General features: G+C 53.2%; 2 protein-coding genes across 2 annotated transcripts; one reads left to right on the top strand and one right to left on the bottom strand.

The window, feature by feature from the left end:
• The first annotated feature begins 38 nt into the window (after positions 1-38).
• On the top strand, positions 39-6,312 carry CNP (2',3'-cyclic nucleotide 3' phosphodiesterase). The gene is made up of 4 exons (XM_064636324.1): positions 39-168; positions 2,186-2,855; positions 3,435-3,577; positions 4,112-6,312. The coding sequence occupies exons 1-4, from the start codon at positions 166-168 to the stop codon at positions 4,562-4,564; spliced, it is 1,269 nt and encodes a 422-aa protein (XP_064492394.1). The 5' UTR covers positions 39-165; the 3' UTR covers positions 4,565-6,312.
• DNAJC7 (DnaJ heat shock protein family (Hsp40) member C7) lies at positions 6,249-25,357 on the bottom strand. The gene is made up of 14 exons (XM_064636329.1): positions 25,235-25,357; positions 18,199-18,287; positions 17,824-17,948; positions 17,626-17,739; positions 17,230-17,304; positions 15,625-15,743; positions 15,141-15,294; positions 14,261-14,425; positions 13,162-13,253; positions 12,740-12,813; positions 12,253-12,399; positions 11,903-12,055; positions 11,344-11,406; positions 6,249-11,061 (listed from the first exon to the last, which is right to left on the bottom strand). Exons 1-14 carry the CDS (start codon positions 25,324-25,326, stop codon positions 11,024-11,026), a joined length of 1,500 nt encoding a protein of 499 aa, XP_064492399.1. The 5' UTR covers positions 25,327-25,357; the 3' UTR covers positions 6,249-11,023.
• Positions 25,358-25,460: the final 103 nt, after the last annotated feature.

Below are 25,460 nucleotides of genomic sequence, written 5' to 3'. Positions count from 1 at the left end.
CTGAGCCCCGGGCGGGGACCGACCCCCGTGGGAGGGCTCGGCCCGGCCCCGCGGGGCGGGCGGGCCCCGGGGCTATGAAAGGGGCCGCGGCCGCGCCCCCCCCAGAGCCGCTTCCACGCCGCGCCGCTGTCCACCGGCGGCCGCCCCGGAGCCGCTGCCCTCACCATGGTAAGCGGGGCCACCGGGACAGGGACCGGGATCGGGGCCGCCGCTCCCCCCGGGCAATGGTTCCGATTCCCGGCGGGAGGAGGAGCCCGCGGCGTCGCCGACACGTGGGCGCTGGGTGTGGGGGGACGCGGGGGCAGCCGGGCCCCGAGAACGGCCCCAGGTGCCCGTGGCTCCGTTCTGGGGGTCCCGGCACACGCTGGGGGCCGCCGGGGCACGGGCAGCCCAGGGCCCGGAGCGATCGCTCCTTCCACGCGAGCCCCTGTCCCGCGGGGAGCCGGAGACAAGCGGGAGCTTTGTGGGGGCGGCGGGGGGGGGCCGGGCCGGGCTCAATGGGGGATTGTCCGGAGGGACCCCGCACCCCGCGCTCTGCGGGACCTTTGTCCACCCGGCCCGGGCCGTGAAGGCGCCCGTTGTCCCCGAGCCGGCGGCGAACAATGGCCCGGGGGGGGCCGCGATTGTTCCTTTGTTCGCGGGGCTGAAAAGCGCCTCAGTCCCCTGAGCAGCTGCCGCGGCAGAACAGCGGCCCCGGCCCCCGCCCGCGGGACAGCGCGGTGCGGGGACAGCGCGGCACCGGCTCCGGCCCTGCGACCCCCGGGCAGGCGGGGCACCTGCGCTGCGAGCAGGAACAGAGCTCCAGGTGACTCACCTGCTTCCTCCTCTGTGGGGACCTGGGAGCCCCGAGTCCACGGGGAAGGCAGTGGAGGTCCCTGGAGAGCCCGGGGGTCTCTGTGGAGCCTGGGGGTCCCCGCTGCCCTGGCGGGCCCATTTCTTTCCACACAAGCCCCAGAGCACTCGGGGTCCCCGTCCTGCAGCTGACCCCGGGGCAGGCAGTGCCCGTGGGAGCTGTGGGGTCCTGGTCCTGCTCCTGAGGCATTTGGAACCAAACCCACCTCCACGTTCTGGAATAAAGAGATGGGGAAATTCATCACCTGAAAAGTGGGGTTTTTTAAACAACAGCATCAATCCGCAAAGAGGAAAAGCAGTTTTCTGCCTCAGGCAGAGCAGTTATGTTTTATGAAAAACCTCTCGATTTTTGCATCAAAAGCAAAACTCACTCCTTGGGCATCACTTCCATGGCCTTTGGCTCCAGCGGGTCCTGGGCTGGGCTGGCCCTGAGGCAGCTGGGGAGGTGGAGAGTTCATGTATTGACCCAAAAAACAGTGACTGCCCCATTGATGCTATACTGAACTCACACGGCTGGAGAAATCCCTCGTTTCCTTGCAGTGCTGTGTTTTCCCAAGCCCTGCTGGGAATTAATCTGGGATTCCAGTTATAGGAGCTGCTGGCACGAGGGGAGGGAGAGCCTGCGCCAGCTCCCAGCAGTGTTTCCCGCTCGCTGCTGCCAAACAAAAGTGTTTCGTTTCCTTCGGCACTCGAGGTTTCACTTTCGAGTTCTGCCCTACCTGGCAGCTGCAGGGAGGGGTTGGGTTTTCCTGGAAGCAATCTAAGTTTCTCTTCCCAAGAGGAGCCCTAATTCCCTCCTCCTTGGCGCTCGGGTGCCGATCCCCAGTGCAGCTCAGAGAGAGACGGCATCATCCTCGTGGGCTGCTCTAGAAAACAGCCACTTCCCTGGGGACAGTGTGCAATTCAGGTGAAGGGAAGAGAGTGTGGCAGCTCTGAGCACCTGCTGGGACTTTCAGTTCCCCTTGGGCTTCCTCAGGTCTTGCCGCGCCCTCGGCATCCGGCAGCCACGGGGGTTTGTTCAGTGTTCAGACTAAATTTGTCACAGGAGAAGCTCTGCCCACGCTGCTGCCACGTGATGGGTAAAACTTCCCCCTCCTGGTGGGGAGGGAAGTGGGGCTGCACCTTCAGCCCTTGGGTGGGACAGGACGCAGGTCCCTGCCGTGGGACCAGCCAGGGCAGCTGTGGGAGGGGGTGTCAGCCCAGCAGGGCACCCAAGTGAGGACGGGGGGGGGGAGGTGCTCCCTGCACCCCATCTCTCCCAATAAAAGTCCCAATGGGGCCACGTGGTCTCCGGGGTTCCTGCCCTGCAAAGTGTTTTCTCCTTCCATTTCAGAACAGAGGCTTCTCCAAGAAGAGTCACACCTTCCTGCCTAAAATATTTAGAAAAATGTCTACTCAATCAGCGAAAGAGAGACCCGAGAGTTTGCAGTTCCCATTCCTTGACGACGAAGACACCATCTCCACCCTCAAGGAATCCAAAACCTTTTTCATCCTCCGGGGCCTGCCTGGCAGCGGGAAGTCCACCCTGGCCCAGGCCATCCACGATCGGTACAAAGACGCCTGCAAGGTCATCTCTGTCGATCACTATAAAATCACACCGGTAATAAGAAGCTCCATTCCTGAAGAGTACTCCAAGGTGGACGAGGATCTAGTTGACTATTGCAAACGGGAGATCAGCGTCATCGTTTTGGATGACACTCACCACGAGCGGGAACGGCTGGAGCAGCTCTTTGACATTGCTGACAAGTACCGGTACAAAGTCATCTTCGCCGAGCCCAAAACCCCCTGGCGCTTGGATTGTCCCCAGCTGAAGGACAAGAATCAGTGGAAACTGTCTGCGGAAGAGCTGAAGAAGATGAAGCCAAGCTTGGAGAAGGAATTCCTCCCCATGTATTTTGGGTGGTTTTTGAGCAAAAGAAGTTCAGAGATCCTGAGAAAGGCTGGCCAGGCCTTCTTGGATGAGCTCGGGAGTCTCAAAGCCTTCAAAAAGGAGAGTAAATACTGTATGTATAGACATGGCCTTACCATGTTTTTACCTGTTGATGTTAACAAGTCTGATCAGCTCCTCAAGCCAATTTCTAGTTAAAGGTGTCAACAAGAAAAGCTTTTTAAAGCTACTAACCTGGTCCCCATCGCTGCCAAAGTTGCTTTTTAAGTAAAAATAAATTGAAGGGTTGTTCCCAAGAAGTCTTTTCAGTTCTGGCCCCCCAGGGCACTGGGCTCAGGTGGCAGCAGTGGGACGTGGGGTCCTGGGTGTCCCCTGGTTCTGAAGGGTTGGGTGGGACAAAGGCAAAGAGTCAGAGAGAAATGGGAAAGGCTGAACAATCCCCTCTCTTAAGGGACTCACATCATCAGGGTTAAGACAAGCCACAATGACATGCAGAGGCTTCTTTTCTCTGGCTCCATCTGTGGTGAGCCTGGGGATAGGGAGGGGCTCAGTTACCCATCCAGTGCTCCCCAGCAGCCAGAAAGATGAGGTGAAGGACAGGGTGGGAAAGGGACCTGAGATGGGACTTGGGCTCGTGGAGTGACACTGGGGGGGATCATTTTGTGACAGTGATGTTCTTTACCTGTATTTGCAGTTGCTTCTGCTATCGATGATCCCAAAATAAAAATAGATCTCACCAGCTACTTCGTGAAGAGGCCACCTGGGGTCCTGCACTGCACCACGAAATACACCGAGTTCGGGAAAGCAGCTGGAGCTGAGGAATACGCGCAGCAGGAAGTGAGTGCTGGGGTCCCAACTCCTCTCCTCATCCCCAGTGTCCCTCCCTCCCCAGCAGGGGGTCCACGAGCCTTGGGGTGGGCTGGGGATGGGCTTTGCTCTGAGCCAGAGGCCAAAGGTAGAGACAGGAACTACGCCCACGTGGCCCGTGCAGGAGAAAACTCAGAATTGTGGAGATGGTGACTATTTCCTATTTCCAAACAAAATACTCCCACCTTCCCTCCAGCATCATCTCCGACAGTGTGAGCTGAATGATGATGAACTGAGGTATTTACGCTCCCAGACAGATTATTTCAGAGCAGATAAGCCCAAGTTAAATATTGGAATTTGTGAAGGATAAAGATGTACCCAGCTCCAAATCCACAGAGCTGGAGTGTCAGGCCCTGACCTTCTCCTTGCACTCGATATTTTAACTACATCACAGCAAGAGCTGCTGTGAGCAGCCACCTTCCCCTGAGCCTGGGGACAGTGACAGCGCCGTGAATCCCCACCCACAGGCACTGACACTGTTCCACGTGTCTCCCTCTCCTCCAGGCCGTCAAGGCTTCCTACGGCAAAGGCTTCACCCTCTCCATCTCGGCGCTGTTCATCACCACAAAGACTGTCGGGGCTCGCATCGAGCTGAGCGAGCAGCAGCTGCTGCTCTGGCCCGGGGACGCCGACAAGATCCTGCCCACGGACAACCTGCCGCGGGGCAGCCGGGCCCACATCACCCTCGGCTGCGCCAACGGCGTCGAGGCCGTCCAGACCGGGCTCGACCTGCTGGAGTTCGTGAAGCTGGAAAAGGCGGGGAACAAAGGGGAGCAAGTGGGGGAAATTGGAGGAGGGAAACTGCTGTATTTTGATAACGGTATGTGGATGCTCAACCTCTCTAAAAAGATCGATGTGAGGGCGATATTCTCGGGATACTACGGGAAGGGAAAACTCGTGCCAACGCAGAGCACCAACAAACGGGGATCTGCCTTTAGCTCCTGCACCATCATCTAGGAGCACGGGGCAGGGCAGCTCCTCGGTTTGTTTTTAAAAGGCAAGTAACTCCTGTAACCTTAAAGTGTAAAGAGAAATAATTGTACCTTTACTAAAGTCAACCCTTCTGCCCACCCCAGTGTGAAGCCTCTGGGGAGTTATCAGCCTCAGGACAAGGAAGAAAACAAGCAACTCCTGACTGAAACTGTCATGGATTTTAACGGGAGAGTTTTGGAGGGAACCAGCCAGGGTGTCCTGCTTGTTTTCTTCCTTGGAGGAAGATCAACTCTGGGCTTTTATCGCTTCCCTCTGAACCACAATCGTTCGATCTTTACCTGTTGGCACTGACCAAAGCCCGTTGGTCGCTGCTCTGAAGCTGAGGGAACTGCAGGATGTCCCTCCCCTCCCACACCCAGGGACTGACATCGGCTGCAGCCGATTACGGGGTCAGAACCAGCGCGTGGCTCACTCCTGTCAGGGGTGATCCCTTACCAAGGGTTTGGCCCCTAAGGACAGACCTTGCTGAGGGCAGCAGGTCCCAGCAGCCCCAATCTCAGGCTGGTCCCACAGCTGCCCAGCTCCAGCCCAGCTCCTCCTGGAGGAGGGCACAGTGCCAGGTGATGTCTTAAAGACACCGACCACAGACTTAGGGGGAAACAAGTGAAACGCCAGGACAGGCAGCCAGTTCCGGCCACTTCCCCCTACCTGGGCTGGACCAAGCACTGTCCCGTGTCCTTGTCCTGTAGGGAACAATCCTGCCTTGGCAGGGAGTGGAAGAGATGAACTAACATCTTTTCCATCTTATTTGATAGAAACTAAAATCATGTCTGAAGTACAGAACTGCACTTCATGCAAGATTTTACTCCCTTCCTCTAATGCACCTGAATGTTAAGAGTTAGGCTGGAGTAACCCCGTAGCGTAGGAAGCGGAGGCACCGTAACCGCATAACTCAAGTCTGCTCAAACCTAAACCCTGGCTGGAAGTTACTGACCCAGCACTTCTGTCATTAAATGTTTGACTGAAACCTGTGTTTGTGCTCCACCAGGCCCTGGTCCAGCAGGGCGGTGGCTCCTGGGCACTATTTAATATGAAGCTCCACTGATGGTCCCAGGTCAGGTCCCAGCTCGGCCTCCGGCTCTGGCTCAGGGCCTGGGGAGCTGCAGAGTGACATTAACCCACACTAACACTGTAAATACTGACCGTGTTTGAGGCGTGGGCTGGGCTGGGGCTGTCACTGGGCACAGCTCGCCCGAGCCCAACACTGCCGGGGTAAGGAGTGTTTCTCCTCCAAACGTTGAGGCCAAAAGCAGGGAGAGCTCTGGGGCTTGTCTGGAACCAAACACTCTGCTAGGAAAGCAAAATAGTTCCTGCTGTTCCAAAATGAAGAATGATAATAAGTTCCCATTATAACATAAAAAAAGTGAGCTATAAACCCACCTAGATCACCTGTGACCCTCCCTGCCCTCAATGGAGAAATCCTTCCAGCTCCCACACCAGCGGCAGCCGAGTGCCCAGTGCTCAGCCAGGGCCTCTCCTGACAGAACCTCAAGGGTTTGCTCCAACAAAGCTCAAAAACACCCTTTGGCAGCACCTGCCCAGGGGCCAACTGAGCCCACACCCCCAGCATCCAGATCACTCCAGCACTGGAATGCACGGCTGGAACATCTCCTTCATCTGCCTGTTCAAGAACAACAGTGACACTGTCGTCGTTTGAGTTTTTATTAGTTTGTACATCATATACAGTTTATAATAAAGTAAAACCGATTGCATATGGGTCTGCTCAGGCTGATTCCCCATACAAACACAGCATCAGGAGTTCTGCTAAGGAAGTAAACAACAAATATTCACATTTTTACCATTCACATCCTAGAAAGGTCCAAGAGGGACAGGACAGTCAGTACCGACACGGAGCCTGGCTGGGAGAGGATGAGGAGTTTGGCAAAGCGATGGGACAGCGATTGCTCCATGCAATTCCCCTTTCCTCCCAGGGAAAGGTTGAGCTATGTACACTGAGGTAAACATTCCGAATTCCAATTCAGATAAATACGGCAGCGCAGGGACAAGCTCCTCTCCAAGTGGCTTCGCATCGGCGCCTGGATTTGTCCTGACTATTCTGTAACGTCGTGACCACCACGACTCACATGCACTGAGGGGCTTGGGGTGCTCCGCACGCAGCCCCTCTGACTCTACCTCACACCACACTCTGTCCACACGAGCCATTAAGGACAGCAGGGATGGGGATGGGGCAGTGGGACAGGCTGGGATGGCAGCCAGGCTCTCCACAGATCCTGTCCTCCCAGGCCATCCTCCATGCTCCAGCTCGGGCACAGTGTCCCAGCTCCCCACTCCCAGCAACAGACCAGAGCTGTCCCTCTGAGCTCAGGTCTGGGCAAGGGAAAATGCCCAACGCTGCTCTGAGAAGGGATAACCCCATCCCTGACAGCAGCAGTGGGAGAGCTGGGCCTGGCAGGAAGGCCAAAGAGTTACATGCCAGCTCCTACAGTCACACAGGGCCTGGGGCACAGGGACACCCAGGAATGGCCCCTCCAGCTGCTGCCACCTGTCCCTGTCACAGCCCTGCCACAGCTGCCTGGGGACTGGCACCGCTCCAGGGATGGGGTGGGTGCAGCACAGGGGCGTCCTGTTCCCTAGGGACAAGGCACGAATTTAAACAGGATGAAAACCATCCACTGGAGATAAGGGAAGATGTAGAGTTATTACTGAAACTGAGGAAGTCATTTGGAAGTGGCAAAGCAGCACGTGGCCCGACCCTGTTTGGTGGCTGCGGAACTGGGACCGGCGCAGCTGGACAGGGACTGGCACCAGAGCTGGACCAGCCTCTGTGCCAGAAACACCACGACAGCACAGCAGCTTCCACTCTGTATCCTGGCAGATACAGAGTGGGACCCACTATTCCATGGATAATGGATAATACTGTTGTCCCGGAACATTTTTTTCTTTCTCCTGTTTTCCAACTTGCATTCCTGTATTTACAACAGCTGTCAGCACTGGGGATCCCGCTCACTGAACACTCCTGGAGTGTTCAAACAACAAATCTGGTACCTTCTGTGCAGCCAAAGCAACAAGGAGCCAGTCAAAGAGGGTGACCAGAACCCCCTGAATGGTCTTCACAGCTTTCCAACCCAACTACTCCATGATTCCATGAGCATGATCAGGCAAAACCACATCCAAGGGAAAGTCTAACAGCCAAACAATTCCTATCTCCCTGCAAACACTGCAGTCCCACAGCAGAGCCCACACAGGCCAGCTCTGCCCACAGCCACACTCCCCACACACTTTTCCTGTAGTTGACAACTTTCCTGGAGAAGCTGACAGCTCCTTCTTGAGCTGTTCAGAACAAATACTCCCAGCACGACTGGTGGAAGATCCCCCAACACACCAGCCTGGTCTGCCCTCAGCCATGGCAGCTCTGCTCTCTCCAGGTCTTTCCCATTTGGCAGGAGCTCTCACTGAACCAGCCATTCCCCCTGGGGGACCCTGGGCAGGAGCTGCCAGGCCAGAGCTGGCCAGGAGTGACACCAAGGAGCAGGAAGTGTCTGACCACACCTGATCATGTCCATCCCACCACGGCTGTGCCTCAGGGGCAGCACATGAAGCACCTGCCTCCTGCACCTCCATCAGCTCCTTGTCCTTCTAGAAACAGCTCAGGGACAACATCCCTTGAAGACTACAATCACAGTGTCTGTGGCAAATCCCTACATCCAGTGGCTCCCGTGGAGCCAGAGGACATGCAGGGGGGCTGCGAGCAGCTGGAGCAGTGGCACTCCTGTTTCCTATGGCTACACACAACCACAACCCACAGATAATAACCTCCGTGTGTGGAGGCAACGCTCCAAGCAACACTCATCTGAGCACATTTTTTGGAAAGAAGTAGTCCCATGCCCCCAGGCTGTGCTGGGAGGAGGTGGAGGTCACAGTGCCACCTGTGCTGCTGCTGCCCTGAGGTGCTGGATGCCACCAAAACCTGCTCAGCCCTGCTCTGTGCAGAGGAACAGGGACAGAGCTCAGGGCATCCTAGTGGAGGGTGCCCCTGCCTATGTCAGGGGGTTGGACTCGATGGCCTTTAAAGGTCCCTTCCAGCCCAAACCGTTCCGTGGTTCTGTGCCTTCACTTTGACTCACATAATAACGCTCCGTAAAAAGTCTTGGCACTCACCATATGAATATTTAACTACATTAAATCATGCATTCATGTACAGGTTATAAATAGCTGCTGTATACGTTTTCTCTCCCAGAAGCAGAGCCATCCCACTCCTGTGCTCAAAGGAATGGGCTCACTCATAGCTTGGAGAGAAGGAAGGGAGGAAGGAAGCAGATTGCACTTCCCTGGGGCAGGGGGAAATGAGAACAAACCCACTGACAGACACAGGACAGGGCTGTGCTCAGCAATGGGAGACTGAGAACAGCCCAGACTGTACAGTGACAACAACACACAGAGAACGAGACATCATGGATCTGGAACACCACTAAAGAAGCCCTGTAAACTGATTTACAGTGCCAGGAGAGCTGGGGGAGGATCGATGTGCATAGACCAGGGTTTCGGTTCCCCAGGGATTCACCGTTTTGGAGCCTGAAAGGTGCCAGGACCCAACTGCTCTTGGTGCACCTGGGTGGGTTCAATCCCTCACACTGGTGTGAAGGACCTTGGAATAAACATGGTGGATTCGGGTTTTGAAAGTATTACTCAGCACTGGCTCACTTGGAAAGCTGAGTTTCAAGTGAGTTGTAAAATACTCTATTCTGCAGTGCTAAAATTTAAGCCCTTAAATTTTCCCTCTACGAAAGCAGATTGTTAAGAATCCTGACCAAAGACCACAGCAGGACCACAACAGCACTGTCTCTGCTGGAACCACTGGGACCTTGGAGCCCCATGCCGGTCCCTGTCCCGCTGGAAGGACACACACAGCCCTCGGGAGGGAGGAAGACAAAGACATGGCATTCAGAGCCATCGCCTCGTGCAATGAACTCACTGCAGTGTTTGTTCCTGCAGAAGGAAGGTAAGTCAGGTGTTACACAGAGTCAGTGTCAGGTTCTCTCTCCGCACAGCCCGGCCTGTGAGCACCAACACCCCTTCTCTGAGCAAACTCTGGCCTCCAACGGCCCCGCACCGCCAGGTCAGCCCAGGACCCAGCCATGGCCCCACTGCCCCTCACTGAGCACCAGCCCAGGATCCCCAGCCACGGCCCTGCTGCCTCTTGCTCCCCTCACACCCCATGCTGAGCGTGAACCCTCCACAGACAGGACTGAACTCAGAGCACCTGGGCAAAAAGGTTCTCCACTCTCTAGAGAACAGGGGAGAATTCCAGGAGCAGAGCCCTCTCCCAGGTAAGATCCTGCTGCAACACCACCTTTTAAGTGAAAACCAAACCCATCTGGACATGGCTCCGGGCCACAAGCTCATCCATCCCTCCAGCTCCCATCCTGACACTGCACAAGAGAAGCGAGTAGAGACTGTCAGTTCAGAGCTGGGCTTTGCATTTCCTTGCTGCTTTGGATGAGTAAATCACTGCCAGGAGAAAACCACTTGGCCAGGTTAACCAACCAGCCCAGCTGCTGCACACCAGGAGCTCAGCACTGCACATCTCAAACCACCCACAATCCCTGCCTGAACTTCACTTGGCAATGAAAGACTCACCCACATCATGGATCAGTAACAGGAAATCACACATCAAGCTCAACAAAATCAAGTTCAGCACAAATATGAAATATTCAAGTGGATTAATTAAAAAAAGTACAGTGAAGGAATTCAGCCCAGAGCAAATTCAATATTCCCTTAAACAGGACAATCCTGGGAACACAAAGCCCTTAATTCCAGCTGCATCACAGGGAATTCTCACATAAGCTGCTCTTTAAACTCAAAGCAGCATTTCTCTGATACAGAATTGTAAGCTCACACATTATTACTGAAGTTAATGCCCGAGTGGACCTTGGGAGAACCATGGGAAAAAAAAGAAATAAAAAGAGCCAAAAATCCAGCTGGCAGGTGAAACAGGATTGTATAAAACTGGATTGAGTGCTGGCAATATTTCCAAAAAATTAGGATAACTTACAAGTTACTCGAAACCCTGGACATGCTGCTTCAGAGCCAACCAAAATAAACCAGGAGATTCCTTCACCCTCTCACACATGGAGATTCCGGGAAAATGCCAGGAAATCCTCTGTGCTGAGGGGCAGGAGCAGCTGAAAGCATGGGCCAGCATGGAGGGACCAAAAGATTCAAAGCTTTATTTTTATTTTTTTTTTTTTAATAAAGTTAACAGTAAAACAAAATTCACAAGCCTTCCCCTCCCGAGCTGGTTTCCTCTTCACGCACACAACACACAAACAGAGGCTCCAACCCAGAAATGAAACTGCTCTAAGGACAACGAGACGTGATGGAGGAGGAGTCTGGGGCTGTCCGTACTCGAGGTTAAAAGAAGCAGATCAGGTATGTGTGGTTTTATTTGTGTTTGTTTGCTTCTTAGCCAAACTGGAAAAAGAAATTTCCAGGACCAGAAGCTGAAAAAGAAAATGGGAGATATCAGGACTTTCCAAACTCAAAGACAAAGCAGTTCAGTGCAATCCGAAGCAGCACATGGATGGCCACGCCCACACACACCTCCAGAACAGGGAACACCCTTGTGGCTTTTGAACCCAAAACAACCAGAACCAGCCACCAGCCGAGGCTGTACAGGCAGAACTTCCCATGCTCTCCTCAAGCAGCACATCCACTGGGAGCCCCAGCTGCCCTGTCAGGGATTCCATGTACTTCCAAGGCTGGCAGGAGCACACCTCACCTACCTTCGAAGCTGAAGCCTCCCGGCCCGCCGAAGAAGGCCTTGAAGATGTTATTTGCATCAAAGTCTACAGGGAAGAGAAGGAATTAATGAGCTGCAGGGAAGTAGCCAGTTACACTCCCACAGTTCAGGAACTGTCAGTTCACTGAGAGGGTTTCAAAGGGGGTGAGCAGGGACACAGGGCTGGCTCCGAGCCCTGGCACAGCAGCAGCAAACAGGTAAAAGCAGCTGTCACAGGGAGAACCTGTCAGGAGGCAGCCTAAGGGTTTGGATAAGCAGCATTCAGGGATCCACAGTTACACTACATGTCCTGTGACAGATTTCTGCCTAATGGCAGCTACTGCCCACCAACTCAGCCAAAGACAACACCCACCAGTGTCCCAGCCATTTCCCAACTGGAAACACTCAGTGCAGCTCTGCCATCCCAATGCTTTCAGCAACCAAACTGAATCAATTCATGGAATTATTCCCAATGGGAGGCTTGCTTTAGGGCCTAAGGCAGACTCTTAAGGGTCTGATCTTGTTAAAGGCTGCCATGCCAGAGTATCATAAGGAACACTGACCTCCCATATTCAATCCATCCTCTTCCAGATCCTGCCCGCTGTCGTAGCGGGCCTTCTTCTTGGGATCTGACAGGATTGTAAAGGCTTCACCAACCTCCTTAAATTTCTTCTCCTCTTCTTTCTGTACTTCTGCACTTGCCCCACTGTGTCGATCTGTGGATACACAAACAAGCAGGAAGAAGCTATTAATTTCTAGTGCAAATGGAAAACAAACATTCCCAAACTCCCGTCCCAGCACATGCTCTAAATCTGTGGGGTCAGAGCTGCCATTTGTCCAGAAATTCCCACTCCCATATGCATTTCTGCCTCAGTGATGGCTGTACAGGGCACATAGGGACTGCTGTGGGTACCTGGATGGTGCATTAGTGCTCGTTTCCTGTAAGCCTTCTTGATCTCATCTTCAGAGGCATTTTTGTCCACCCCCAGGATTTTGTAGTAGTCTTTCCGTTTGCTCTTTTTCAGTTCCACCTGTGCGTTCTTTAGGAGCTGTTTGTGTTCTGGAAAGGAGCACAAGGCCAGAGGAGAGGGGTTACTTTGTCCTACCCACTTCAGGCCACTCAAAAAGCAAGGGGACAGTTAAAATGAGAACCAAAACCAGACATTCTGAACTCAGTGCACTGTCTCAGCCACAAGCTCAATTATCATCTCAGCATTCAATGCTGGGAGAGAAATCAGACCTGAGACAGGCATTTCCAGTGCTTCCAAGGGCTTCTCCATATTGTTCTGCTGGGGTAAAAGGCTGCAAATCAGAGCATATCGTGGGGAAAAAAGCAACAACAAAAAAAATTGGCAGGTAAGGGAAAAGTGTGAACACACACAGAGTGCCCATGTGCTCACCTTTTGTTTTCTCTGTCTGATAAACCTTCTCATAGTCTCTTACAGCATCTTCATATTGTTCTGTGTCCATGTAACTGTGGAAAGAAACACTGGTGGTCAAGGTGTCCTTCATAGGAACATCAAAGAGGGCTCAGTACAGCTGTCTGGGTGAATGTTGATTAAGAAAGAGAAGTGCCCTGGACTGCAGCAGAGTCATCAGAAGGGTCCACACAGGGCCACTGCCAGGGAGCCTAGACACCTGCTACTTGTGGGAGCTTCCCTCATCTCCTCAGCAGTGTAGGGAAAGGAATAAACTGAGGACCCCTCAGTGCAGAATCTTCCATTCAGTTAAACTCCAGATTTGTGACCCCATCCCTCAGAGCTGCTGGGAGGACACTCCTGCCCACACACCTGCTCAGGTGCCTGTGCCAAGGTGCACTCACCACTGTGCCCTCCTCAGGTATGCCTTGATGTACGTGTCGTCCAGTTTCACCGCGTTCGTGCAGTCGTCGATTGCTTCTTCAAGTTTCCTAAGCTACAACGGCAGACAGAAGTGAGCAAATCCCAAACAGAGAACAAATTCTGCATCATGCTTTCAGGCAAAGGAAAGGTGTGAAGAATCTGGGAAAATCTCACTGGTTCCTATGTCTAGGAATTTTTTTTTCAATTCCCCCAAAACACTGAGCTTTTGCTCCCTTGGAAAAAATGAGAAGCTTGGCCAGTGACGTGGCAGAGCTTCGTGGTGCTTCTGTGTAAGAAATGCACTCAAAAACAAGGGTTTTCCTGAAAACAATCCCAATTCTGTATCCAAGCTAATTCCCAGACAGCAAGATAAACTTAAAAATATTTAAAAGAAATCTTTTTTAGAAAAAGAATTGTTTGTTTTCAGACACAAACAGCCATGTAAAACATCCATTATGTTGTCTCCAGCTCATCCCACTTCCCAGGTTTCGGGAACAGCCTGTGTTCTCTTGACTGAGTGCTGATGTCTGGGGAGCAGCAACAGAGGGACAGCTGAGGAGGAAACATGCCCAGAAGATATGTTTCTGGATGGGAACTGGGAGCACTGACACATGACTGACTGCTTCTCTGGATAGTGCAGGACTAAAATTCAACAGCAAAGCTGGAAGAAGTGTCCAGGGGCTTTAAAGTAGGTCTCTTTTTAAGATTAAAAACCAAACCAAGACATGACTTACAAGAAGAATTAAGAAAATAAAGCTGTTCATTCGCAGGAAGGAAAAACAGGGACAGGGATGCCTTTTGCTGACTAAGATAAAGCTACAGCACGTCCCTCCTCTCCCTCCCACTCTGTGCAGCGCAAGTATTTGAGTTTTGTTTCTGCAGGAGTCAACTGCTGGCTGCTGGGAACTGACCCAAGTGTTGTGCAAGCACAAATCCCTGACACACTGCCCATGGCCCCAGAGAGATGCAGCTGCCCAGCAGCCAGAGGAGCCTGTGCTTCCCAGAACAACTGAGTTGTGGTTTATCACTGACATGATGAGAGATTTGACAACAGACACCTGCCAGGTGACTGTCCCTTACCTTTGAATTAACCGTACCCCTGTTACAGTAGAGTTTGGCATTTGTTTTGATATTATTTGGGTCTATTCCTAGTGCCTCTGTGTACAGTTCATATGCTAGTTTGTAGTTGCCTTTCTTGAATGCTTTATTCCCGTCTTCCTTCTTCGCTTTAAGTGCTTTGGCATTCTGAAAGGAAACACACCTGAGTCAGGACACAAGGTCAGGGTTCAAGGGGACCAAGCACCTTGTTCTGCTGGACAAGGGCCCTCAAACATAACAGTTCTAATTTGGTTTCAGACACTACTGCAGGACACAAGCCACAGTCTTGCTCCAGCAGCTGAAACAAGCTGGAAGCACTTTGACTTTCCCCCAAGAGAAGCACTAAGGAAGAGCCAGTGCCAGTTCCAGGCATTCTCCACAGCAAAAAGGTTGCCTAATTTTTAAGATGAGAACATGACAGTGCAGTAAATTTAAGGATTAAAATAAAAGGACTGAGAGCTCACTTTTTGAGGGCTTATACATGTGAACACATTAGAAAAGTCAGTTAAAGAACTACACCAGGAAAGGAGCAACATGAAGGAACAGTGTTAAATGCAAGTCAGGCTGTGGGCGGATATTGGATATGAAAGTCAGGAGTTCCTTTAAAAATGATGTATCTGGGAACAAAGAAGAGTGAAGGGGAAGCAGCTTCAAAGTATCACAATCTCCTGAGAAACAGCTTCTGGCAACTTGGGTTTATCGGGTTGTCTTTGGGAAGGGCTGGATACACTGCCTGCTCCTGGAGGTCTGGGAATGATAATGCTGAGAGAGGGAGAAGGGATTGATCCAGTCGAATCAAGTTAGGCGTGCTTTAAAAAACCCCAAATCCTGGTAATTTTGCAGTCCCTTCTCCACCACTTACCCGGCAGGCAAGACAGGCCTTCTCGTGGTCCGGGGCCATCCTGAGGGCCTGCACGAAGAACTGCACGGCCTTCTCGATGCAGTCCTCGTAGTACAGGCACAGCCCGCGCACGTACAGCGCGTCGGCGTTCGTCGAGTCCATCCGCAGGATATCACTGCAGCAACAGCAAGGAAGGAAATGTTCCCCGTTCCCGCCTCCTTCTGACCTCCACAAGCACCTTCCTCTGCTCAGCTATCCAGTTATTTTATCAAGTCCATGGTACAGATGAGCCAAAAGGACGTGAACCTGCTCGAGCAGGACAGCTGGCTGGGAGCAGGGTCTGGATGCAGCTTCCCGGGAAGATTAACAGGGATAAACTCACACACTCCTCCTCCTCCTCCTCACAGTGTGCATTAAGGACTATTTCTTTTTTGTATTCCCTCATTTACCCCGGGTGTGGAGCACAGGCAGCAGCCAGGACACCCCCTAGCCCTCGGGCACTCACCTGGCCACAGACTGAGCCTCAGGGTACCGGCCCAGCAGCGCCAAACACTCGGCCTTGAGGATTTTGAACCGGTGACATGCGGGAGCAAACTCCAGAGCACGATCCATGCAAAACACAACCTGGGGTGGGAAAAGCCACAGGCGTGAGCAACAGCAAAGACCAACGGCCTAGTCTGAACAGCTACATCACGTCTGGGATTTGTGTTTGACCAAGAAGGTGAGTGCGGCTGCTGGAGACACACTCACTGGAAAATTTTCCTCATGTGCAGGTTTTTTTGTCTTTTAAAGGGCTTTGTGTGCCAAGATCTGAGGCATCTGCTGTGTTACTGTGACAGAGCACTACACAAGACTCAAGGGACACCTGTAGGAGGTCCACCCCTTTAACTCTTCTAAACTGTAAGCCCTAAAGAAAGAGCCAAAGAGGACAATCCTGCCCCTGTTTCCTGCAGTATAAAGACACTTGGAAGAGACAGCAATTCAATAGATTGAGACAGTTTGGACTAGAGAAAACACAAAAAAGTACAGTATAGGAGCTGATCTTCCACTGGCCTGCCAGCCATGGGCAGGGTGAGCTAATGGGTCTTTTCCATCCCTGCTCTCGGCGGGGACATCTGCACGAGAACGGGGCATTGTTCCCCAAGGTTCATCTGCTCCCCAGCCCGTGACATCACGGGGCCCTGCTGTGGGAAGCACTGTGCTCCAGAGCCAAAGGCTCCTGGGAGAGGCAGGAGCAGGAGCAGCTCTCCAGAAACAAAGATCACGTTTCATGTGAGCCTCCCCAGTGGAGTGGGACCAGGGAAGTGAGGGACAGACACAGGACGTCCAGTACAGGCATGGCAATTCCTACACATGAAATTCAGATTGACTACACATCCCATTTGCTCCTCAGAAACAAGGGGTACAATGATGGGATTTACCCTTCCAAAATCTTGAGCTTAGCCTAAGAGTCAGTGACCTGAACAGCAAGCTCAGTGTGCCAGACAATCTCCTTTCTGGGCCAAATCTGAGCCTTACATGCATCCACTGCACAGAAACAGTTGCATGAGAAGTGTTTGGTGCCTTTCAGATTTTATGCTGTCATTTCTTGTTCTATCAGGTTAGTACCAGCTGCATCCTCTTACAGCCCTTGGGAAGAAAGATTTGGAAGCAGTAAGATGAGTGCCCCATGCAGATCTGCATTGCTCCCTGTGCGACCCTCACTGGCACATGGCCTGCCTCTGGGTTTTTGTTGTTTTGTTGTTTTTTTTTTTAAAGAGCTGAGAAAGAAGAATCCTCGATATGCATTTTAGGAGCAAAGCATGATTAAATGCTGCTGCTGACAAAATCTGTCACAAACACCTCATTCATGGCTCCACTCATCTTGCAAAGCAAATGGTGACAGAGGACACTCAGCCTGAGCCAGTCACCTCCTCACTTGTCATTCAGTCGGTGCTCAGGGAGCACAAGCTCTGCCCCTTTCACAGCTGACACAGTTCACCAGCCAGCCTTGCTTCAACAGATGTGGCACAGCACCTCCCAGACATCCGACAGGGAAATCAGCCACACACCTTGCTGCACAGGCCAGGTCAGTTCTTATATAAGACCACAGCAAACAAGTTCATCTCACCTTCCTGAAATCCCGTTTCTCAAAATCCACCTCGGCTATTTTTTCATACTCAAGCACGGTCGTGGCGTTCTTCAGCTGAAAGACAGAACACACAAGTGCTGCAGGACAGTCTCTGCTCTGAAATGCCACCAAGTCAATCCCTGAAGTGTCAGAGCCAAATCTACTGCAGACCATGGACTGATAATGCAGATGACATGAATACTTTTGCTAGCATTAAAATCAGTTTGAAATTAATTTACCAAACTGGTAGCCCAGGAAAATGTACCCTGTGAAAGGGACAAAACAGTGGCAGCTGACTTACACCACTCTCCATTTTTCCTCTGGAGAGCTGGGGGAAAGACCAGCTTAGCCTCCTCAGCATCTACTGGGGCCAGTTAAATCTGAAGACCCTCTTACCTCCTGCTGTGCCTGGGTATTCTTATGATCCAGTTCTAAAACTCGTTGAAAGCAGCGACTGGCAGCCATGGCATTCCCTAGGGAAAGGTGGCACTTCCCTTCCCGCAGATGGCCCTGGGAACAGATAAAAGGGAGTTGCAAGAGCTGCAACAGGTGCAGACAAGGTACTGAACGAAGAGCCCGAAGTTCTCCACGTACCCGCACAAAGCTGTCGTCCAACCTGACCGACTGCTGAGCATCCTCCAGTGCTTCTCGGAACCTCCCCAGCATCATGAGCGTGGCAGCTCTGTTCCCATAATAACTGGCATTATTGGGACAGGTATCTGGGGACGATGCAAGACTCACTGTCAGTGTAATGCAGCAGCTACACAGCTTGTGGCACTCATTAAGAACATTGGCCCTGACTGGCATTATCGATCTGTCAACATTTCCCAAGGTAATCAAAGCAGGCAAGAAGTTTCCATCCAGCATGTACTGTCAGAAACCCTGCTGGTGTGTTTGAAATCAGCAATCAGCTCTGATTTCTAGATGTGGCATTCAGCAAAGATTGATATGGCCATCAGCTCTTCTCACCTATGGCTTTCGTGTAGTAGTTGTACGCTTCGTTGTAATCTTTCTTGGCATAGTACGCGTTTCCTTGCTCCTTGAATGCTTCTGCTTCTCTGAAAGGAAGCAAAACACCACATTTTCAGAGGAATTGAGCACCGGATTCTGACCATGTTAACCATTTGATCCCCAAGCAACCTCAGTATAACTCTTCAATGGTCCAAACGCTTTCAGCTGGTTGCTGTGAGATCTCAGCACACACTGCTCAGGGGAAAGCAGCACACCTTGTGTCCTGCTGGCTCTTAGATACTCCAGCCCTTTAGCCGGGTCATGAACAGGGATAACGGATATTTCCTGGCCAAATATTACAGGGATGCAATAGCAGCCTAAAACCACCCTTGAGTCTCCTCAGAGAGTCCAGCAGAACTCTTTGGTATGGGGTTTATCCAACAGCCCCCTCCAACAGGCAGAGCACAAGAGACAGCACTGCCTCTCTCAGAAGTCCCATGTACTTAAGAACAAAGGCCAAGAAGAACAGTTTCCACATTCAAAAGACAGCTAAATCAAAAAAGAAATATGGGTGCAAGCCTCCAGCAGAAGCTTGGCACTGCCTTGGCAACAGGTCCAGAAATAGTCCTCACACTCAAGAACAAGCGTTTGCAGAGACAGTTTGGGACATTTAAAAACACACAACATATGGTTTAAAGCAGCTTCCCTTAAACTCCTGAAAGCAAAGCTTTCCCTGAGGGAAATGAAACCCTTCTCTCTCTCTTCCCTCATCTCCCTTCACCCTTCCAGACGCACAGTCCGAGAGAGAGTGCACACCACGGTGCTGGAGCTGGGAACACGAGCAATGCTCTGCAGGCCAACCAGGGAGAGAACAATGGGAATTGTGTTGGAACAAGTTCCCATGTTTTCAGCCTCGCTCAGGCTGCCATTGGCCGTTCCCACACAACTGCCTCATGCAGGGGTTGTTTTCAGTGAGCCACCGGCAGATTTCCCAGCTGGCAGAACAATGGACACAGGGAAGTGTGCTCTTCACTTTCAGTTTTAACTTTTGCTCCAGGCTACATCCTGGCCTGGCCATGCCATGCCATGGCCCTGTAGGAGTCACACTCTGGGAGAGCCCAGAGCCACACGCTGTGCTCAGCTGAAATGGGATGGTAACAACTGCGGCAGAGAGAAAGGGCAGCGCCCGCACCCACTGCCTCGGGCTCCCGAGGCAGCTCCTCCAGCTCCTGCTCCAGCAACAGATTAACTCACCCGTGGGAGACAGGACACTGCCATCCCTCCATTGCCTCAGCCCTCCCAGCATCACACCTGAGGCAGATGCTGCAGCCTGGCTCCTCCTCAGGAGCCAGCATCCATCACAGCCCCAGCACAGCACAGCACCCTCCTGGCTGCACCATCTACAGCAAGGATTGCCTGCAGGATGGATCCATATCACAGGCTTTGTCTGATTAAAATGCTTCCAAACACAACCACCTCCTTTGAATATTACTGATCAAACATCCAAATACAGTGGAAAAACTACTCAGCAATTCTGCACTTCTGGAACCTGGGCATTAAGAAGTTTCACCGCTCTCTTGTTTCTGTAATGGTAAATGGAAAAGAAAATCACAGATCCTATGAAAGTTCCTTCCCTCAGAAGGTGTCTGTTACACAACTTAAAGTGTGAACAGTCTTAATGGCAGAACTCACCTGAGCCACCACTGCAGCCTGGCACAGCAGGCCCCAAGTCACAAGTCTTTTAGCAATTTTACTTGTCATGTCATGAGGAATCACTGCCTTATAGACACAGCTGGGTGCCAGAGCATCCCATCTGCAACAAACTGCTGGGAAGAGCTGGGAAAATGGGAGAAAGAAAACATATCCATGCAAAACCAACTTTCACAAAGCTCTGGTACTCTGAGATGCCAGAGAAACACCCCCACACAAGGATCACCGTTTTCTCCTCTTTTTTATTGGCCCATTTTCCTTTTAAGCATTTTAACACAGATCGATGTATCAGCAAGTCACAGTGCCTCGTGTGACACCGGCAGAAAGGAGAGCACAGCTATCTGCTGCTCACACGGCCTAAAGTTTAGTGATGAAAACTGTGAAAGAAGCAGCAAATCGCCCCAAGAGCACGAAGGGAAAGGAGCTGCTGGAGCTGCCAGGCTGGGCTCGAGCTCCCAGCCCCAGGACAGAAGCAGCTCTGCCCCGTTGTGCCCCGCTGACATAGGAGCACACAGAGCACACAGCCCTTGTTTACCACGGCTCTGGCTCCAACAAGGAGAACTGCAGCCCCTGATCTCACTGGGGATTGTTTCACCCCAAACAGATGCTGCGGCCTGAATGAGCTCATTCTGCCTCCCGCGCCGCTGGGCCCTGCGCTCCCCACTTGCTACTTTTGACACTGAAGAAGAATCGTGCTTTGCTAAAAATACACCCCTGGCTCAATGGGTGGCTTTGTGACAGGGTCGGTGTCTTCGCGGGGCCGCTCCACGCTGGACGCAGACACGGGGAAGAACTGCTCCAAGGGGCTGGGGAAGAAGCTTGTCTTTCATGGCTCACGTGCACCACGGGCACAGGAGGGCCTGGTGGGAGTGACTCTCCCTGCGAGCAAGGCAACTCTTTTATTCTCTTTTATAATAATTTTGGTTGGAAAATACGTCCAAGATCATCAAGTCCCACCTGTGACTGATCACCACCTTGTCAACTAGACCAATGCACTGAGTGCCATGACCAGTTGGACACCTCCTGGTGTGGGACGGGGACTCTCCCACTCCCAGGGCAGTCCCTTCCAATGCCTGACCACCCTTCCTGTGACAGAATTCTTCCTGATGTCCAACCCAGATCTTGCCTGGCACACCAAGCTTGTGTGATCCAAGCTTGAGACACACCAAGACAAACAGCAGCTGTGTGTGCTGACGCTCCCTCGCATGCCCAGGCCCCAGGATGGAGCTCACTGCCTGGCTGGTGGGGATGATCAAAAAAAACTCTGAGGCATCAGTGAGGAAGCAGCACAAGGCTCCTTCTCCTCCCCATGCCCTGCTGAAAGCTCAGCCCCTGCTCCTTCCCAGCACAGCAGTGCTCATAGAATCTGTCCTGCGCACAGTGACAGAATCCCACGCTTGCCTAACAACTCCTGCCTCCTCCTCAGAGCTTCCACACACTGCCCCCACTTGAGTGCCGATCGTGGCTTCCACCCCCCCACTCCAGCTCCCAACGAGATTTCCGCAGACCCACCACACAGGCATCTCATTTTCTGTCAGGGGAACCTCTGGGGATGTGTAACCCCGCAGCTCTCGGTCCAGGTGTGCTGGCACAGCCCCTGGGCAGGGACGTGCCAAGGCAATACCACCACTGACAGAAATCCAGCACCTAAGCAGGTGGCAGAGTCGCTCTCTCACAGCTCTCCTGACCCTCACTCCCACTCCACCGCCTGCCTCTGTTATGAAACAGTGACAAAATCCTAAAATAGCCAGGATTTAAGGAAGGGTCCAAAATCCTGTCCTGGCCAAGCAATCTTTCCTGTGAGGCTCTGACAAAAGGAACACACCTGCCTTTTCTGAGCAATTCTTACAGAGACTTTTTCTTTAATAGGATATGGTATGTTTATCCAGCATTTCTGGGGTGAAATCCCACCCAGATTCTCAGCTGTCAGATGTTACTCAGCTGCTGGAGTAAAATAAGTTTGGTGATCTCAATTCAGTTTACAGCAGGCAGATGTCTAGAGTTTAAAATTAGCCATCGTGTTTGCCACTGGACATACAATACTCTCCCCTCCCTTCTTCCAGGACTTGGAAGAGAAGCTAAACACTCTGTGTGCCAGAGAGATACACAGGGAGACTCTTAGAGAGAGACTCTTCCTCAGGTGAGGTTTGACACTGAGTGAGGATTTAGAGAGATAAAAGAATATATATTTACAACTTCCTCACGAGGGGAGCGGAGGCGCAGCACCAATCTCCTCTCTTGGTGACCAGTGACAGGACCTGAGGGAATGGCTGGAGCTGTGTCAGGGGCAGGTTAGACTGGATATTAGGAAAAGGTTCTTCCCCCAGAGGGTGGTGGGGCACTGAACAGGCTCCCCAGGGCAGCAGTCACACACACTGCCGTGTAACACACGTGATCCCCGGCTGGGCAGCGCTGACCCGCCGAGGCAGAGCAGAGCCCGTTTCCTGGCACATCAGCTCCCCCAACGCGCCAGGTTCGCTCTGTGCAGCAGCACAGGCACCACCACAGAGACTCACAGCAGCCCCGAGCCCGGGAAACCCAAGTCTGGACACGCAAGTACCTGCACAGATGGGCTGAGGAATCACCCACGGGAACGTGCCGGCAAAGGTCAGAACTGAACCTGAGCCCACAAGGTGCACAAACCCTGAACATTCCCTGCACCCGAGGGCAAACTCAGAGAAGACCAAAAGAGCAACAAGGACCAAAATGCACCACAAGAAATCCAAGAACTGACCCAAACTTCCCCTGCAGCCATGAGGGAGAACGGCAGCTGAGCCCCAACTTTAATTGTGCCGTTATGTAATTCCCGGAGCTCGGAATTAACCTAATTCCCAGCAATGGCTCCATCACTCCTGGCAGGCCCACAGCATAACTTTTGTGAGATGACAACCCATGGAAAGGTCTAGAATCAGCCAGAGATTGCTTTTTTGAAGGAAGCAATTTCTTTTGAATGAAGGAAGCTAGCCAGCTGTAAGAATACCATGGGAAAACAACTGCACTTACATCATGATTCACCCCTAGAAAAGCAAAGAAAAAGGCTGGAACTGTAGGTACAGATCACTTTTTCCTCATGGATAAAGCAACTGCCTAAGTCAGACATTCAAATACTCTATAGATGCACAGGGGACCAAACAACTACAGGAGCAGCTTCTGTTGCTCCTCGTATGATCATAAGATCATCATTCCACACGAGTAAAATGGGCTGAATTTATCACCTGGGAAACTCAAGTGCCCATTTATAGGCAGAACAGGAGTAGTGGAGCCTTCTCCAGGCTATCCCAGATTGACGTGGTGCCCCTCAGCCCACTCCCCTCCCTCCTGCCAGTGCTGCCCTGAGAGCTGGTGAGAAATGCCATGTGTTCCAGAGAAGTCTCACCAGGATTCACCTCACTTCATGGGAATTGCACTGGAAAAGCCTCTTGCTGCTCACCAACACCTGCTGAACCGACCAGTGACCCCCAGCCAGGCCATGCCTGGAGCCTCCAGGACTCCGTGGGGGCTGTTCCGCACTCGTCGCTTCGCTGCGGGAACGATTCCCCACGGAGGCACCAACGCTCCCCAGGTCTGCAGTGAGGGCACTACAACCTCACCACGGGATTTTCCCAACCATGTGAGGTATTTCTTTTCAAGAGGCTCCCACATCCTCCAGAGCTGGAGAAGGAGGAGAAAGATCCAGCCTGGAGCACGCACGGGAGCCAGAACCCAGAGCTGCCAGGAAGATGACAAGGAAATTCTCCCTGGCAAAGCTCCAGGGACCCAAGCTCGCAGAGCAGCTGGGAGCAGGGAAAAACTGTTCCCATGGGTGAGAAACCTTTAAAATTAATGAAGAAACAAGTGAGCTTTTGGGGGTGGCCCAGCCCTGCTCATCAGCTGCTCTGCACTGATGCACTAATGGATAAAATTAACACAATTACATCAACCCCTTCCGCCAGGACCCCAACAATCCATGAGGCAGCAGCAAGACAATAATTATCCTGTGACCACACTCCATTCCTGTGCCCTGGACACCCTGGGAGCCCTCTGGCACGTCTGCAGCTGCTGCAGGACTTTAGTTACAACCACCCTGAAACGCAGATCTCATTATCCCAAAAACATGAAAAGGAAACATTGTGAAGGCAACTTGGAATACTCTGTAACTCCTGTCTGCTGGACCTAAGGAGGTGCATGGCATGGTATAGCCAGGAAGGGAAGGAAGGAAGAGTGCTAGAGGTCGCTGCCAGCAGACACCTGTGCCTTCAGCCAGGCTTTTACCTCTGGGAATTTTTACCATTTCAAACACTACAATTTCCCTCGCCCAGGGGCAGGAATGACGTGCCTACGCAGGGCTCTATGAGCCTCAGCCAGGTGCCTCTTCAGCAGCTCCTCCTTTCCTGCTCAGCAGGACCTCCCCAGGGAGCTGCTCCTCAGGCCTCAATTGCACAGAACCCCTCAGGCCACCCATGGGAGTCTGAAACCACTGTTCCTCAGAGGCCACTTTTGGTTTTGTTTCCTTTTTTTCATTCCATTGGATAATTCTCAGGAGCCATTCCCTCCCCTCCCACAGGAACTCCCTGGGAGATGAGCCCAGCGTCCACCTCTGTGTAACCAGTGGAGTTTCCTGGACATGGATCTTCTCACCTCCTGCCCTCAGCGCTCCAGCTTGCTCACTCCTGGGAGGTAAACCTGCAGGAAGGGTCAGGCTCCCACCGCCCCAGCCTCGGGGGCACGGTGCACCGGAGAACTGCAGGGACACGTTGCAGGAGCTCGCAGGAGCTCCCGGGGATGGAGCGTTCCCGGGGGAGGGCCCTGCCCAGGGCGTTTCTCCCGTTATCCACAGCAAGGCAGGCCGGGGCAAAACCCACCACGGGCAGGTTTCAAACGGACCAGGGACCGGGGGACTGGGGTGATGAAGCAGCAAAGGGCGTCAAATATAGGAGTTTGAAGCCCCCCCTTCGGCAGCTGTTCAATCCTCCTCCTCCTCTTCCTCCTCCGCGAGGGGAGGCCGCGCTCCGCCGGCACCGGTGTGCGGGCTCGGGGCAGAGAGTGTGAGCTGTCCTGCCGGGACACACGGGCCGAGGCCGGGTGGATGCTCGAATGCCGGTGCACAGGGAGGCCGCGGGAGCTCACCGGCAACACACGGGCACCGCGTCCCAGCTCCAGCGGCTCCCGGGCCCCGCCGCGTGCGGCCCACGGTTGTCACGACGGTACTAGAGCCCCGGGGAGCGCTCCCATCCCGGCCGAGCACCTGCGGCCGCCCCCCGCCGCGGCCCCCGGGCCCCGCGGCGCTCCCAGCCGCAGCCCGCCCGCCGGGAGCGTCGCCGGCCGCCCGCTCCCCGCCCGGCCGGCTCCGGGGCCGCCGCTGTACCTGCGCGTCTCCTCGTCGCTGTCGGCCTCGCCGGGCCCGTCGGGCGCCGCCATGACCACATCGCACTCGGGCTCGGCCGCCGCCGCCGCCATCTTACCGCGCGGGGCTGGGCGGGGCCAGCGCCGGAACGGGCGGGGCTACGCCGGGGGCGGGGCGGAGGTGGCCCGCCCGCCAGGGGGCGCCCGCACGCGGGCCCGCGGGGGCCACTGTCATGGGGGTGGGTCTT

This window comes from Pseudopipra pipra, chromosome 26 (assembly GCF_036250125.1).
Source record: "Pseudopipra pipra isolate bDixPip1 chromosome 26, bDixPip1.hap1, whole genome shotgun sequence".
In the NCBI taxonomy this organism is placed as follows: domain Eukaryota; kingdom Metazoa; phylum Chordata; class Aves; order Passeriformes; family Pipridae; genus Pseudopipra; species Pseudopipra pipra.
Note: the sequence above shows the minus strand (reverse complement) of the source record. Positions and strands in the feature narration are given on the sequence as shown.